The 15,669-nt window shown below is 28.5% G+C and overlaps 1 protein-coding gene across 1 annotated transcript; it reads left to right on the top strand.

Annotated features, from left to right (window-relative positions):
• The first annotated feature begins 1,455 nt into the window (after nt 1-1,455).
• On the top strand, nt 1,456-14,146 carry LOC112600108. The gene is made up of 9 exons (XM_025347275.1): nt 1,456-1,536; nt 1,600-1,716; nt 1,774-2,042; nt 4,854-5,118; nt 6,365-6,665; nt 9,644-9,668; nt 9,822-10,022; nt 12,004-12,268; nt 12,955-14,146. The coding sequence occupies exons 3-9, from the start codon at nt 1,848-1,850 to the stop codon at nt 13,476-13,478; spliced, it is 1,776 nt and encodes a 591-aa protein (XP_025203060.1). The 5' UTR covers nt 1,456-1,536; nt 1,600-1,716; nt 1,774-1,847; the 3' UTR covers nt 13,479-14,146.
• The last annotated feature ends 1,523 nt before the right edge of the window (nt 14,147-15,669 follow it).

Raw genomic sequence — 15,669 nt, 5'->3', positions numbered from 1 at the left:
AACAGTAAGATTGTATAACGTTCATCGAATTTACTCATGTGCGTTTTAACAAATATTATACTTCAGCAGAGCATAAATATAAAAACTATGCAATTATACACATATAGATACATATATTACATACATTATACATAGAAATACTCATTCATGTACTTAATGTTAATTTACACTTTACAACGGATAATACAATAAATGTAAGGAAGAAGAAAAGAAATAAGATTATTACCCCTACACAAAAGCCAGTAATTAAATATGTGTGAAGCTTTTTCTATTTTTAAAGTATGATGCTATTATTATGTAGGGGCGGACTGGCCAAGGAGGCAAAGGGGCAATTACCTTCCGAGTTCTTGATAGTGTCAATTAATAAAAATTATATACATATTTAAGTATAAAATTTAATATTAAAATATAATAGTAAAACACTATTTATTTACAAATGAATAAAAGTTAATTGTGCACTATTAACTAAAAATATTTATTATTTAAAATTTAATAATAATTAGATACTCAGTCCGCCCCTGTTATTATGATTTTGTTAAGTAAACATTTTTTAATTTATAGATTTACAGTCTATGTTTAAATACGTATTAAATGTAATTAAGATGTATATGTATCACAGCGACCGGTATGTTACAGTTCCATATTATTTTTTTATATTACTTTTTATAGACAATTGGCTATAGCATGTAGTTGATACATAAATCTAACACAATTATTTCCGTAAAAAGGACGTCATACCACCAATTCTGTGGAATTAAAACTTAAACGTTAGAGTAGCGTTTCTTAACCGGGCGTAGTCGCGTAGATAAACTATTTGAAATGATTTGTTATTTGTAAAGATTTATAATTTTATAATTATTGATACTAAAATCGGTTAACATAACATATAAAGTATATAATACTATTATAAATATAATATAACATTATAGTCGGAAAGTACTCTCTAACCTTTGAGAGTATGTAGAACGAAAAAAGGTTAAAAAATGCAGAGTTATAACATCTATTCAAAAAGTAATGATGACTCATTCTATAATGTCCTTAGAACAAAATCATCGATGATATAATTCAAAATAAATATTGTTTCGAAGACATCATCATCACCGTCTTTAAAAATAATACTTAATAAAATTAACAATTAGCGCCGTCTGCCATTACTACAGTAAAATTACGTCTCATGTATACTCGTATAAAATATACACATAATGAAGAAGTACGCAATCCAACAATCTCTGCGACATCAATAAAACACAGAAATAACAAACAATATTTAAAAAAATATTTACAAAGGCATAAAGCGTCCGTCGATTATCAGTGTTACCAGTAGACACCGATGACGACGTCAACGATAATAATAGTAATAAAAAAAATCACATTATTATTAATACATTAATAAAATCGCGTATTAAAGTACAAACACTACAAACAGTACAAACTACCAACTGCCAAGTACATACCAATTGAAATATATCTATTGTCCAGGATCCAGATTTCCACCAATCAAAATTTCCGACTCTCTTGTAGTCTACAAGTAGGCGCGTGAGTTATTTTTTTTAGAAACACTTAGTCAGATTGATGTATTAAATGATTATAAATAATTAGGTATATAGGTGTGAAGTGTTCGATCATGAAGATATAATATACACATACGTATTTACAAAAATTTTCAACTTGGATTACTGTGAAATTGTCAAATCTTCAAGATTCACGCTAAACACTGTGCGATAAGCCTAAAAATTTAATTTTCTATCAATAATTTCTATGTTTTCTTTTTAGTAAATTCACCGCTCGAACAGCAGACGTTTTAGTACTTGACGTACCTGTTCTCAGTAACAGTTTGCACGACGAAAATGTACTCCATTGGTAGCAGTAATACGCACACCGGAACGCCGAAGTTTACCACTCACGCTGCGGGTCATATATTGAAACATGATTCAACGTCCGCTCTTCACCGCCATGATGACACCAACCATCCGTTACTTAACGAATTGAACATCAACATGTGCAATGAAATTAAACGACTTGTAAAAAATACATTTCCCATAGTGAGTACCACGACGATTGAATAATATTAACGTATAGTTCATTAGTACTATAACGCGTTATTATTTATTAAATAGTATATACAGTAAAACTAGAATTTATTTTCAATGTATTTTTATAGATATAAGTAAAATATAATAAAAAATGTGTGTTCATAATACAGTCACTCGCAATATAACGAATTTCAAAGGACCGCGGAAAAAATTCGGTATATCGAAAGAATAATTCAATAAAATTAATTTTAACAAGATTTAAAAAAATATTCAAAATTAATATTTTATTAGATTATATATTATTATAATTACATACATACATATTAAATATGAATTATTAAATTTTATTTTATTACATACATACATATTTATTTATTTTTTAAATCTGTTTTTTTTTTTTTTTTGGTGTATAGCCATATGCGCTTACTTGGTCAATTGTATTGTCTAATTTTAAAATGTGACCAAACGTTGTAAAGTCATTTATCTTATCGCATGATAATCGCCGAAACAAACACCGCAATAACAAGCTAGTAGTAACTAATAATAGTATCTTATACAATAACGACGTCATGCATTTTATCCTATCGTATGATAATTGTACATAGCCGAAACTCGTAAAATTCGTAATATCAAGCTCTAAAATTGTGAAAATTCGTTAGATAGCGAGAGCTTTGGTCAAAAAAACTTCGTTATATCGAGGGAATTAAAATACATGTAATGTTTCGTTATATCGTGAGATTTTCAAGGGACCGACCGTTTTATTCGTTATATCGAGATTTTTGTTGTAACGAGCTTCTTTATATCGCGAGTTGACTGTATAACGTTATATAAACCAAAATGTTTTGACTTGGTTCACAAGTAATTATTGTTTAATTTTTATCGACAATAATTGAATAAAAATTTTATAAAATGAAAAAATGATCATAGCTTTAAATAGTTTAAAAAAATTTAAAATAATTTATCATTTATAGGTAATATATGATTTTGGGTAAATCTATCACAGCCATTAAATCAAAACACAACCACAAAATTTTTCTGTCAGATATTTTAGAACTTTAGAACTTTTGTCAAGGCTGTTATAGAACTTTTACTTCTCAGTTTATGCACCAACAGTTCTGCAACTTTTACACGTTTTGAATTTTCGTTGAGAGATTAATTTTTCATTTTCGTTTTTAACTCTTTGCATATGGAACACGTATCTTAGCAGGTTTTCAAAAAGTTAATGAGAAGTAGTTTTTTAAAATAAGACCTGTAAAAACCATATTTTACTTTAGATGCTTATTCCGAAACATAACGTCATTTTTTTAACGTCAAGTTCCGACGACAAATATCTAATATTTCTAGACGCATAGTGTGTCTCGTGAACTGGAAAAGATTAAATATGCTCATATGTCGCATAGATCAAAGAATAAGTACTTGCATCAATAACATTTGCATGAACCGATTTTCTTCATTAGTTCATTGACAAAATACAATTCTCCAACAAATTAGCAATACGTTCCACCTTCTTTTTGTAATATTATATAATTTCAATTATACTTGTTTGCAAACTTTTTTTGCGCTAACTCTTAATCAGACAATGTTACTTAACTATATTTTTCTTAGGTTTTTTATCATCTTCAGCAGTATTCGATCTTGAGCGACGTCTATTAATTGGAAAATTTTCAGTTTTCACTCTTTGCAAATGTAAACTTTGTTATTTTAAAATTTGTAAAATAGCTGCCCAGTTTCTATGAAGATATATGGCTCGAATATTGCTAGACATTTATTCTTACAACTAAAATAAAAATGAAAAGGTTTTTTAGAAAAATATAAAAACATATAGATCATATTTTTTATGAAATTCGTCAAAATCGTGAAAATTGCCAGTTATTTCGTAATTAAAAATACATAAAATTTTAAATATCCACACCTAAGGTTTAAAAATTCAATACTCACAACATTCTACATAAGTTTTTATAAAATTAATTATAATTAAAAATCGAATGGTATTTTTATGGTAAATAAAAATATTAAAAACATAATAAGTTTAGCATAGTTAAGTCATAAATTCATGAGTCATGAGTATTATAATCATAGTGTCCATAAATAAAAAATTCGTAAGTTCTACTGTTACTGTGACAAGTCCATAAGTAGAACTCGTTGATTTTTTGGTTCTAAATTAGGACTTAAGAGACTTCACATCCAGAATATTATACAAAAATTAAAATTAGAATATGTTGTAACAAAGTAACAAACAATACTGTAAGCAAGTATAACGTGATAGCTAGTATTATTATTATTTATTACATAAAATCGGTAAAATTAATGGTTTTAAAAGAAAACATAATATTATAAACAATACAAATTTCTATTATCAATATGATAGATTTTAATTTTTTATTATTATACTTATAATCACTAAAAATGCTTAAGTGAATTTTATAGTTTTTAATTTCCATTATATATGCTATAGTAGTTTCTACTGGAGTATTCATAGCATTTTTCTGTCATCTATCTGATAATTTTTTTGAAAAAGCAACAATTGTGTGTGGATGAGCTAATTCCTACTTCATATTCAAATTGAAAACGTTATTTAAATGTAAATACTAAAAATTTAAGTATTTAAGCACTGCATTTTATGTAGGTATACAGTGAAAAATTATTATTTTTTACCTATTTTAAATATTAAAAAATATCTACATACTTTAAGTATTTATTAATTCTAAGCTTTAAGTTCTAGTCGTTAAAATTGAAAAAATTAAATTAGTAAATTATATTATATTTGCTTAATAGTAATATATTTAATATTATATTATAATATGTCGTTCAATATTCCAGTGCAACGTCAGAAAAATACACCAAGTCTACGTTCCGGAGATGTACGGTATGTATATGCTACGCAAGGAAGAAATTAAATTGGACGTTGGTCAATTTGTTCAGGAAAAATTGCTGTACCACGTGACCACTGAGTCCAGAGCCATAGAGTCGCTGAGCAGCGGACTCGACTGGAGACGCACCCGCCGCAACAAATTTGGTTGCGGTGTTTCGTTCAGTGACGACGCCGATTACGCTAATTATTATGCCGACAAATTCTCCAACGAAGGTATAATTATACTTATTTGTATTTAAAATAAATAATACGTATTCTCACTCACCAAACACAGCATACCTGTTCAAAAATTGTCCAACGTTTTCTAAACAAAATGGATTTATAGTGAGTTTCATTCAAAAGTGACATTTTTTGTAACCGTTCAAAATAACATAACTTTTTTATTATTATTTGGAGGAAATCAGCATCCAATAAACCAATTATTTTATCTCTCTAACTCATACGTAAAACCAAATATATGTTTCGCAAATTAAATTTTTGATTTCATGTTGTAGACTTTAAATTAGTAAATTAACTTAAAATCAAATATACAGGAAAGATTATTTATTTTATAGTACACTATCCGAATTATAATCTTTTATTTAAGCTCGAAACATTTCTCTACAATCTAGACTAGCATTTCCTATATACAGTTAAATTTTCAAAGTATTTAAATTAACTTTAAACTATTTAGTATATCATGAACGATAAAAATGATTTCCAAATTAAAATTTTCTGAAAAATATTCTTTTTCGAACATCCTACTAAAAATGTGCGCCGTTATTCAAAAAAGTAAAAAAAAAAAACGATAAAAATAAAAAATAAATTAAATGTCTTTAATCGCTCAAATTATGTAAAACGATAAAAATGTCAAAAAATGATAATACTTTTTAAAAAACTAAGTGATATTTGTCATTATCTTTAAATGAATCACCTTGTGCTTACTATTGTATTATAACAACTATTATCCATTTCAGATATGTTTATTGTTTACTGTTTAGGTACCAGTTAGTTTACCAAGCAACATTTGAGGTTTCTAGGTTAATTTTACAAGGAAACAAAATAATCTCATTATGATATAAATACATTTATTATTGCTTTAAAGTTTAATAATTACCGTGTACACAATTTGTATAAAATGTATTTTTTCATTTTTAAAATGCATAATAATTACGATAACAAAAGTAATTTATTGGCCATCCAAATAATCAAATTAATAAATACAATATAAATTATAATAAATAATATAATGCCCCCTCCCCGATCACTACTGACTGACATTGAAATCAACTTAACCCTGAAGTTGGCGTAGTAATTAAAAAAAAATTAACTTTTTTACATGTTACTTTCTAGTATTTTACTATAAACACAGTAAAAACCATTAAATTGAGAAAATATTACACATATTATACTAATATCATCATGGTAGTTAATAATGTGAGCATTTCTTTGATTTTTCTATTCTCGCGAATGGCTGTAGACACACGAGTAATCATGATATGTTCCGTGCTAGTAAAAGAAACGTATGTGGTTCCTAGACAATACCAAGGAAGGACCTTGGTTACACCACCCGTCAATTTCGACACGACAATGAGCTATAACGGCCGCGTGTTTGTAAAGTACAACGATAATGAATTTTATCCACTGTACTTTGTGTACTACCGGCAAAGACCTGAATACTGGACCAGGAGCAAATACCACCCTGCTAACAGTCGCCCAGTGACGGCAAGGTTGAATTTAAATGATTTGCTAGATGCTATGAATATCTATGACGACATATAGTGAGGCGGACCCTCCTACTTCTGAGACTTATACTAATACTTATATCAGCAATAATACATTAAATATTCGATGACGATTTCTGATTATTATACAAACAAAAAGGTTATAAAATAAATGATAACTTTTTTTTTTCAACTGAGGAAGGAGTAGTATCTATGATTATTTTGATTTTACATATTATTTAATATTTATATACATCGATTTTTTTTTCTTACGTCTTTCACTGCAAAGCCGCGTTCAGTTTACAATTTTATTTATGTTGCTTAAAATATTACATGTTTTTTCACGTAATCAATTCTCAATAATAATTATTCGGTAGTATTTTTACGTGTGATTGTCATTTTTAATGTCATTTGATTTTATACAAGTTTTATTATAATTATTTATGTTATTATGTTTACTTATTCATGCAAATAAATAGACGAGATATAATTTTTGTTTGATTTCTTTATACAGTTTGTATTTTTTTTTTAAATTTATACTACAATTAAAAATATTTTAATACAAATGGTAATCAAATGAACAAAATAAATGGAAACCAAAAAAATTTTGGATGTTTCGGTTTTGGTTTTTTTAACTAACGGTTTTGCTCACCGGTTTTAATAACCAAAATAAAAGTCTTCGGATTTGGTGAAGGTTTTTGAAACCGGTTTTCTACTACTAAAGTTTTGGATTTTTGTTAACCGCTTGTGTACAAATTTTTTATGTATATAAAAAAAAAAATTAAGCATTCTTAATATAACACCTTTTCATTTGGGTTCATACTTAATTAACAACTTAATCCTATTATTTACTAAACAATAAAGATTAGCAAAAATGATTTCGCTTGCCCATAATAATGTTTAAAGTTTAAAAAAATTTATATAATAATTGTATAACAGAACAATTTACGAATAATAACTATGGACTGATCATTAACGCAGTTCAAATTCAAATCACGAAAATACGGAATCTCAGTTAATTATAATACCTCACGGCTTACATTAGTAAACTCGATATTTTTATCAGTTGTAAGCAATAAACCGCAATGATAATAGTAACATTTAATTATTTAAGACATTTAAGTTATAAATAGCTATAATTTACACTACCCATCGAAAACATGATATTGAAATAAAATGCCACGGTCGATACGTAGCCCACAAAATGTCGTGTGCATCTTTATGGGCCATGGGGGTATTACTTCATCGGTTATAGGCCTACTGTTTTGATTTTTATACGTAGTTATTATTGGTATATTTGGATTTAGTGGGTATAAATTATTTTTCCTCGAATAGTCGAATGACGACGACGGCAACGTCCAACAAATAGCGGTCCAAATTCCAATAATATTATAATAATTATTATTCATGTTGTCAGTAATGTTGGCTGACAAAAATAATATCAGTTGATTTTAATAATGTATAGACTGTATAATATTATCTTGGATGTGTAATATATAATAATAAGTGAGTGTTTATGTTCGCAGACCATGGTACATTCTATATTCACATTGTACACGGCGTTTCTCACATATTTATTTAAATACTCGTTTGTTGACAACACAATTATTATTACCAGGCACGTTAAATTTAATAATCAATTGATAAAGATAACGAATAAAGACGAAGGACGCATATATTTTGTTTGTTTAAGTAATGTTCTTTAGAACTCGAGATATAATAATACATAATGTATAAGTGAATTCATACCTAAAATCTAGTCATTTTATTTGTTAGTTTTTTTTTTTATGAAAAAAACATATTATTATCTATTATTTATGTATGATTATACCTAATAGTAATGCGATAACCGTGCCTTTGACGTATAGGAGTACGAATCTTCTACACGATGGCGGGGAATTTATTGAGTCTACTGTCGTTATCTCTGTAACAAGTAGTTCTTATAATGATCGACTCACAATTCACAAATCGCAATAAATATTTACTATTATCTGTTGGTCACAGTAAATTTGCCTCTTATGTTTAGAGTTCGGTATTTTCGTCGACAATACCACATAAGTATCATAATAATTTTAAATAATTTAATAAGTGGTAATAGTATTAACAATATTATAATTATATAATACATTAAGAATTTGCGTATGAAGATTTGAGATCTCAAGTCTTGATGTATTTATAGTTATTAGTTGGTGACTCTCTGCGTTGGCTGCAGTGTAATGACGACGTCAGCGATAACAATAATATAATTGTTATTACAGTAATAAACATTTTAAATAACGTAGATATAATACAAGAGTTAACCCGAATTTAGATTTACAGATCACATTCTACAAATATCACTCGACTAGATCGTCCATCTGCATTCGGTGAGCAAACGATTTAACAACTTTAATAGATAATTCATAAATTACCATCAATAATATACGACGTGTACCATCCAGTAGATTCGTGACTCGACATCTTACATGTATTTTAATTTAATTTCAGCGTACAATTTTCTAATCTTCAAATACACCTTGTAGTGCATATACGGTATACACGTCGCAGATAAGAATGTAATTACTTACCTCGTCAGTCGTCGCGCAGTGGTAGACCGATTTCCACCCAAAACCTCATAGTAGTTTTTGAAAACCAATCGCACCCGCCCGACACGCAGCAATTTTTTTTTATTCCTAATCCAGGTACGTTTTAATTTCTTTCTGATTACACAGATAAATACTCAATGATGTAGTCGTAATTTTTTTAGTGAGTATACGCTTAAATGTGATTGAAATATAAACGTGGGAGGCTTTGCCCCCCACACCCCCCATATAAATAACATTTAGCCATGCGCTGTGCAATAGGTAATAATAATAACTAATTACAATCTTGTAATATACTATATATTATATAGGCCATAGAGTGATAAACATGAACTATAATATTTATATTTTTGTTAATAACTGTGTTTTCTTTTTATTTATTCCGACCCACTAGAGAAGTAAACTATTTTGCGCATGTACTGTGGTAGTGTATTTTTCCACTATGTGATATAGTCAGTGGTGTACTACGATGTTACCGGTATATCAAATAGGTGGGGAATGGGGACGCATAAAATCGGACACGTTTTGGTCTGGAGACGATTAATTCTTCTCGAGAGGACAGAGTGTAGAAATTTTCTATTCTCAAAAAGCATGCTTTTCAATATTATTGTTTCATCCGTAGCGGTTCTAGACGACGAAGACAATGTACCGGGACAGGAACAGGTCTAACTTCGGGTCGTCGAGACTTACCGCTCACGCTACTCAACAATTACAACGGCGGCATAATAAGTCGACATCCAGGAGTTATGAGACCGGCGGTCAGCTGTTGAATGATTTGAGTCACGAAGAATACAAACGCCTCAAATGCCAAGTCTACGACACATTTCCTATGGTAGATACTGAACTGACCGATGGACGTAATAATTTTATATTCTAGTTGACTGTTGTATCTTGAAATTTTATAAGTTTTCCGTAATTTATTAAACATTATATTTTAAGTTATAAGACCTATAAATATATATCTATGTTATCCATGTAGGTACAATAAAAATTTATACATAATATAAAATGGTAAATCGGTTCATTCGCTTCACAATAATATTGACTTATTATTAAATATAAATACCTGTAAACCGTAATATATCTATGGTATATAATATTTTAATTATTAATTACGTATTAATAATTTTATTATACTCGAAAACACCGAAGGTGATGTTTTGGCTTACAATAAGCTTATGTAAAAAGTGTACACACAGACACACTTTAGTGTTAAGTCTATAAAAACAAATTCAAAATTATCAATGCTTATAGAATACTGAGATAAAAAAAAAATCAAATCTGTCAAACTTAAACTCTAGATCTTCCCTGCATCTTCTCGAGTACCTAAAAAGTAAATTAAAAAATTATCCTCAAAAAACCACGTTTTTTTTTAAATACACTATTAACACTAAAAGTAAACTAGTTGTTTAGCAATTTTTATATAATTATGAAAACATTAAATATTTCAAGTTTAGAGGACATTGATTTATTCTGACAACTTAATTATATGCTTCTCAACTTATTTGTGCAGATAATTGACAATTATATCAGTTGACATTTTCTGGGTGAAATATGATAGAGCACGGTATTATTGGAACAAATTTTATAAATTATAGCATTATTATTAAGATTGAGCACGTTCTTATTTTTATTAATTATTCAATGCTGTCAAATCAAATATTTGAAATAAGTTTATAACATAAAAGATAATATGTTATATTAGTAAATAAGTTACTGTCTGTGTTATCCATATTCTGTGTCAGAAATTATTTTGGTTTTTCTATATTTTATTTATATAATTTACTTTAAACTCACGGCTCACATACAAGGCCGTATCCAGAAATTTTCCGGAGGGGTCTAAAACCTATATAATGTATATTGTATATTTATTGAATTTAGGTTTTGAAATATGGTTAAAAATAAAATATATGAATTAAGACAATGTTAAATTATTATTATAGTTATATCATTGATTAATGATTATACACATAATATAGGTATGAAATAATATAACGTACTCATTAAGAAATTAGTAAAACAATTCGACGTGTTTGTCACTGTCTGGTTGACGATGGTATATAATTATAATATTTTTAATTAAAAAAATATAATATTGTTGTTATTAATCATCGTTGATTGTCGAAACGTTGACCGGCATCGATAGCTGTTGTTGTCGATCAATAAAAATCTATTATTAGACGCTAAAATAATATTTTCATACGATATGAATCAGTCAATCAATTAATACATTTTTATTTTGGCTATGGATGTTGGTATTAAAAATAAATAGTTATTTTACTAATTTTTAGACTATTTAAAAAATTTCACGGGGGGATCCGGACTCTTTAAGGCTTAGACTCTTCTCAGTTACGGCCTTGTGCACGTAGGCACCGCGAGGAGGGTGCAAGGAAGTGTACTTGTATACCTAATAGTTTATCGTAATAAAATTACAATAATAAATATATAAACATGATGTATTTATGTATCATAATTTAACTCGATCAATAAAGACGAATAAAGACTGTGTGCAGATGAATAAGAGTCTAATTATAAGTTATAACATATACAAAAAAATACATTATTTATAAATCATAAATATAAATGTATAATATATTAATATATACCTACATTTATGTTTTAAACACATTAACATTGTGTTTATAATGAATCATTATTCATTATCTAAAATATTATATTATATTATTATAGCTATATTAAAATTAACCAAAGTCAATTAGTTAGATAATAATATTCAATAAATTTAGCATTAAAATATAATTTATTAATATGTAACATTATACATTATATTATTATGTTGTATAATATTTTAGTGCAACATCAATCTGATACACCGAGTTAACGCTCCGCAAATGTACGGCATGTACTTATTGCGTAAAGAAGAAATGAAGTTGACTTCCGGAAACTTAGTCCAGGAAATTATTCTATATCACGTGACTTCTAAAACTAGGGCAATAAAATCGTTGAAAAGTGGACTTGACTGGCGGTGCACCCGGCGTTCCAAGTTTGGTTGCGGTGTGTCATTCAGCGATGACGCTGATTACGCCAACTACTATGCCGACAAATTCTCTGGAGAAGGTGAGATTAGGTTAGGTTAATTAAAATGTTTGTTTGTTGATAAAATTCTTCATCTTCACCTTTCCCTTACCAATAAATTAAATATAAATCAAATATTAAAAAAAAAAAAACACTCAATTTCTTAAAAAGAATTAACATTTTAGGATATTTTTACTTCCAACCCCGTAAAATGTAAACGATCGATTCCACTACTCCACTTATCTAAGCATTAAATACTTATACTTAATAAATTGACTAATAATATTTGTATTATTTAAATTTTTGAAAATTTTCATACTTTAGGATATGAAATTTGAAAAATTCAAAAACTCAGAAATAATATATCATGACAATGTATATTTGTATTTGTATTTGAGCAAATAAGTGTTTACCCTTTAAAATAATCACTTATACACATCTATAGATTAGGTTATATATCAGTAGCGAAGCCAGAAATTTTCTTTGATGAGAGGGGACTAATCAATTTTTACACATCGGTAGCTTACCTAGGCTTTTTTATAAGTGAAGTAATAAAGCAACATTTTATGTAATATAGATTAAAATAATTATTTAATATTTCAGGGGCTCCCTCAGCCTCCTGGCTATGCCACTGTTTTATATATACTTTGTATTTATGGCTACCTTTTAATCAGAGATTTAATATACAATACATTTTCTTTATCTATTCTCGGGACCGGTTGACGTAGCCAGTCGAGTAATCATTGTGTGTACCGTACTGGTGAGTAAATCGCATCCTGTGTCCGGGAAACGCAACGAAGAGGATTTGATCGTACCACCCGGCACTGCTGATACGACGATGAGCACAAACCGACGCGTGTATGTCAAGTACAACGACTATGATTTCTACCCGCTGTACCTTATGTACTACCAGTGGACACAAGAACTCATAAACGAAAGTAAATATTTACCCAACAACTCCCATAATAGAAGGAGACAAAACCACTGGGTGATGCAGAAGGAAGAGCAAGATCGGGCACAACGTCAGCAAGAACTGCAGGAGCAGCATTATTTAGAGCAGCAAGAACAGGCACGTCGCCGTCAACTACAGCTGGAGCAGGCACGTCGCCGTCAACTACAGCTGGAGCAGGAACGCCAGCGTCAACTACAGCTGGAGCAGGCACGTCGCCGTCAACTACAGCTGGAGCAGGAACGTCATCAACAAGATCAGACACGGAATCACGAAAGCAAAAACAGCTGTCTAATCCTCTGATGATCATGTCATATTATTTTACTTTTTAATTGTGACTGCATAGATAACCTATAGTCTATATTATCCGCTTAATAATTATACACTTTTTTTATTTTTTTTAATCCCGCTCATAATTTCATATTTCATACGGGCCGTCATAACGACATAACTATACTAACTATACGTTTTACCCCGTCAACGATTTCTGCCAATAACCATATGTTAAAGGTGGTGTATTATTACGCGCGATTAATATTTTGACAAGGAAATTAAAATAAACATAGTCCAAAGTTCTCAATCATCTCATTTTACTTACACACGTACACATAAGGATTTTTCATTCCGTTCTTATACCAGCTAATTACTTATTTATAAATAAATGGACGAAATAGTTTTTGTTTAGTTTATTTTTTTTATAATTTATTGTTAAAACTTTAAAGATGCTAGAATGCAACCGACGATCAGTATTAAAAATTAAGAAACAATTTTAAAGCATACACAATTTGCTAAGAATTATTTTTCGAATTAAACGATTTCATTTAAACTTACCTAAGATTATGTTACTATATCCATTATTCGTTATTTAGGCTGTGACACGTTAATAAATTACTATCTAGTACCTACCTAGCTAAATTATGGTTAAAAGTCGTTTGCGCACATTTATCTTTTTTACAACTTCTCACTTTAATAGGCTTAGGACTGTCTGTTTTAAATAGGCGTGATTAAAAATGTGTGCTTGAATGTGTGTGTGTGTATATTTTAATGAAGTATATTGTTACATAAATTGTTATTCGTCATAATATCATTACAGTATAGTCATATAAAAATAAACTATATTTAATATGTAGTGTCATCGTAATTATTATTATTATCTACACAATTGATTATAATATTATAATTTATATTGCTATCAAATATTTAATAATATGTATTGTGTACTGTGACGATTTATTAACGGTACCAATGTGAATACGTCGTTGTGCGCAAGCGATTTGTCGATTTTCAGGTATAAAATGTTGAATGTGTGCAATTGTGCAAACGAGTTGCAGCGCTGAATTACCCGTCGTTGCAGGGTTTAAAGAATTTTAATTTTTAATTTTTTAAGAATAAAAATGTATGTAATCTGGCAAAATTAAGTATTGTTTACTCTATTTAAATAAAATTGAATTAAGATTGTTGAAATAATATTTTATACATGTTAATTAGTTATTAAGTAAATTGTATTATTATTATAAATTCATAACCTATTCTATTAGTTAATAGTTATGGCTTTTGGCCGTTGCTTTGTTTGCGATTTATTTTAGTAGTGCAGGTTTAAAATAAATGTTTTACTAATATAGTTATTTAAAATATAATCTTCAAAACTTCTTTTGTTGACAATATTTTTCGCTGGTCTATTAGTAAGAGCCAAAATCACGAAACTAGGTACTGAGTGAGCTCACACGTTAACCTATAGCTACGTAGAACTGCCCATATGAAAAACAGTTTTCTTGTAAGTCTATTACCGCAAATTTGAGAGTTTGGGTTTGAGACTTGTTGTGTAATAAAATATTGACTATGTTTTAAATGAACAGCAATCTGAAGAAAATAATTGACATCAATTTTTAGACAATTTAAACTTTGATTGGAGTTAATTTTCAAATGTGATGACTTATTATTAAACACACTTGGTATTGTTACAAAGTATCTTAGGTAAATTACTTTTTTCATTTATTTATTACCTAATTTACCAGTTAAATGAAATTGTAGGTTTTTAAACATAAGTTGAATACCTTATAATCCACTTTACTTTAGTCCATCCATTAGTTATCAACGCATTATTATTATGTGGTATAACTATTTATCTATTTAAAATTTGTCTCTGGTATGAAATGTCAGTGACATTAATACTAAATGGGGAATATGAGAACATTTTTTAATGTTAGTAATAATGGTCAAGATATTTAGTTATACCTTATATTAATTACAATTTAATAAATATTGAAATAAAATATTTCATACAATTTTACTTTACTGATGACCTGGTAGAAATACATGGAGCAAGAGATTCATTTGGCACACTACTATAGTACTATGCAGCAGGTCAAAAGATTATTATAAATGTTAATTTATTAAAAATAGTTAATACCTCATTAGTGGGACTTAGTGATAATACAGAATAAATGTGAGACGACATACAAACTAGGTTATATATGTGTAATATAATAATAAA

Source organism: Melanaphis sacchari, unplaced genomic scaffold (assembly GCF_002803265.2).
Source record: "Melanaphis sacchari strain LSU unplaced genomic scaffold, SCAv2.0 Contig0_pilon_pilon, whole genome shotgun sequence".
Classification (NCBI taxonomy): Eukaryota; Metazoa; Arthropoda; class Insecta; order Hemiptera; family Aphididae; genus Melanaphis; species Melanaphis sacchari.
This window is presented reverse-complemented; position numbering and strand designations above follow the sequence as displayed.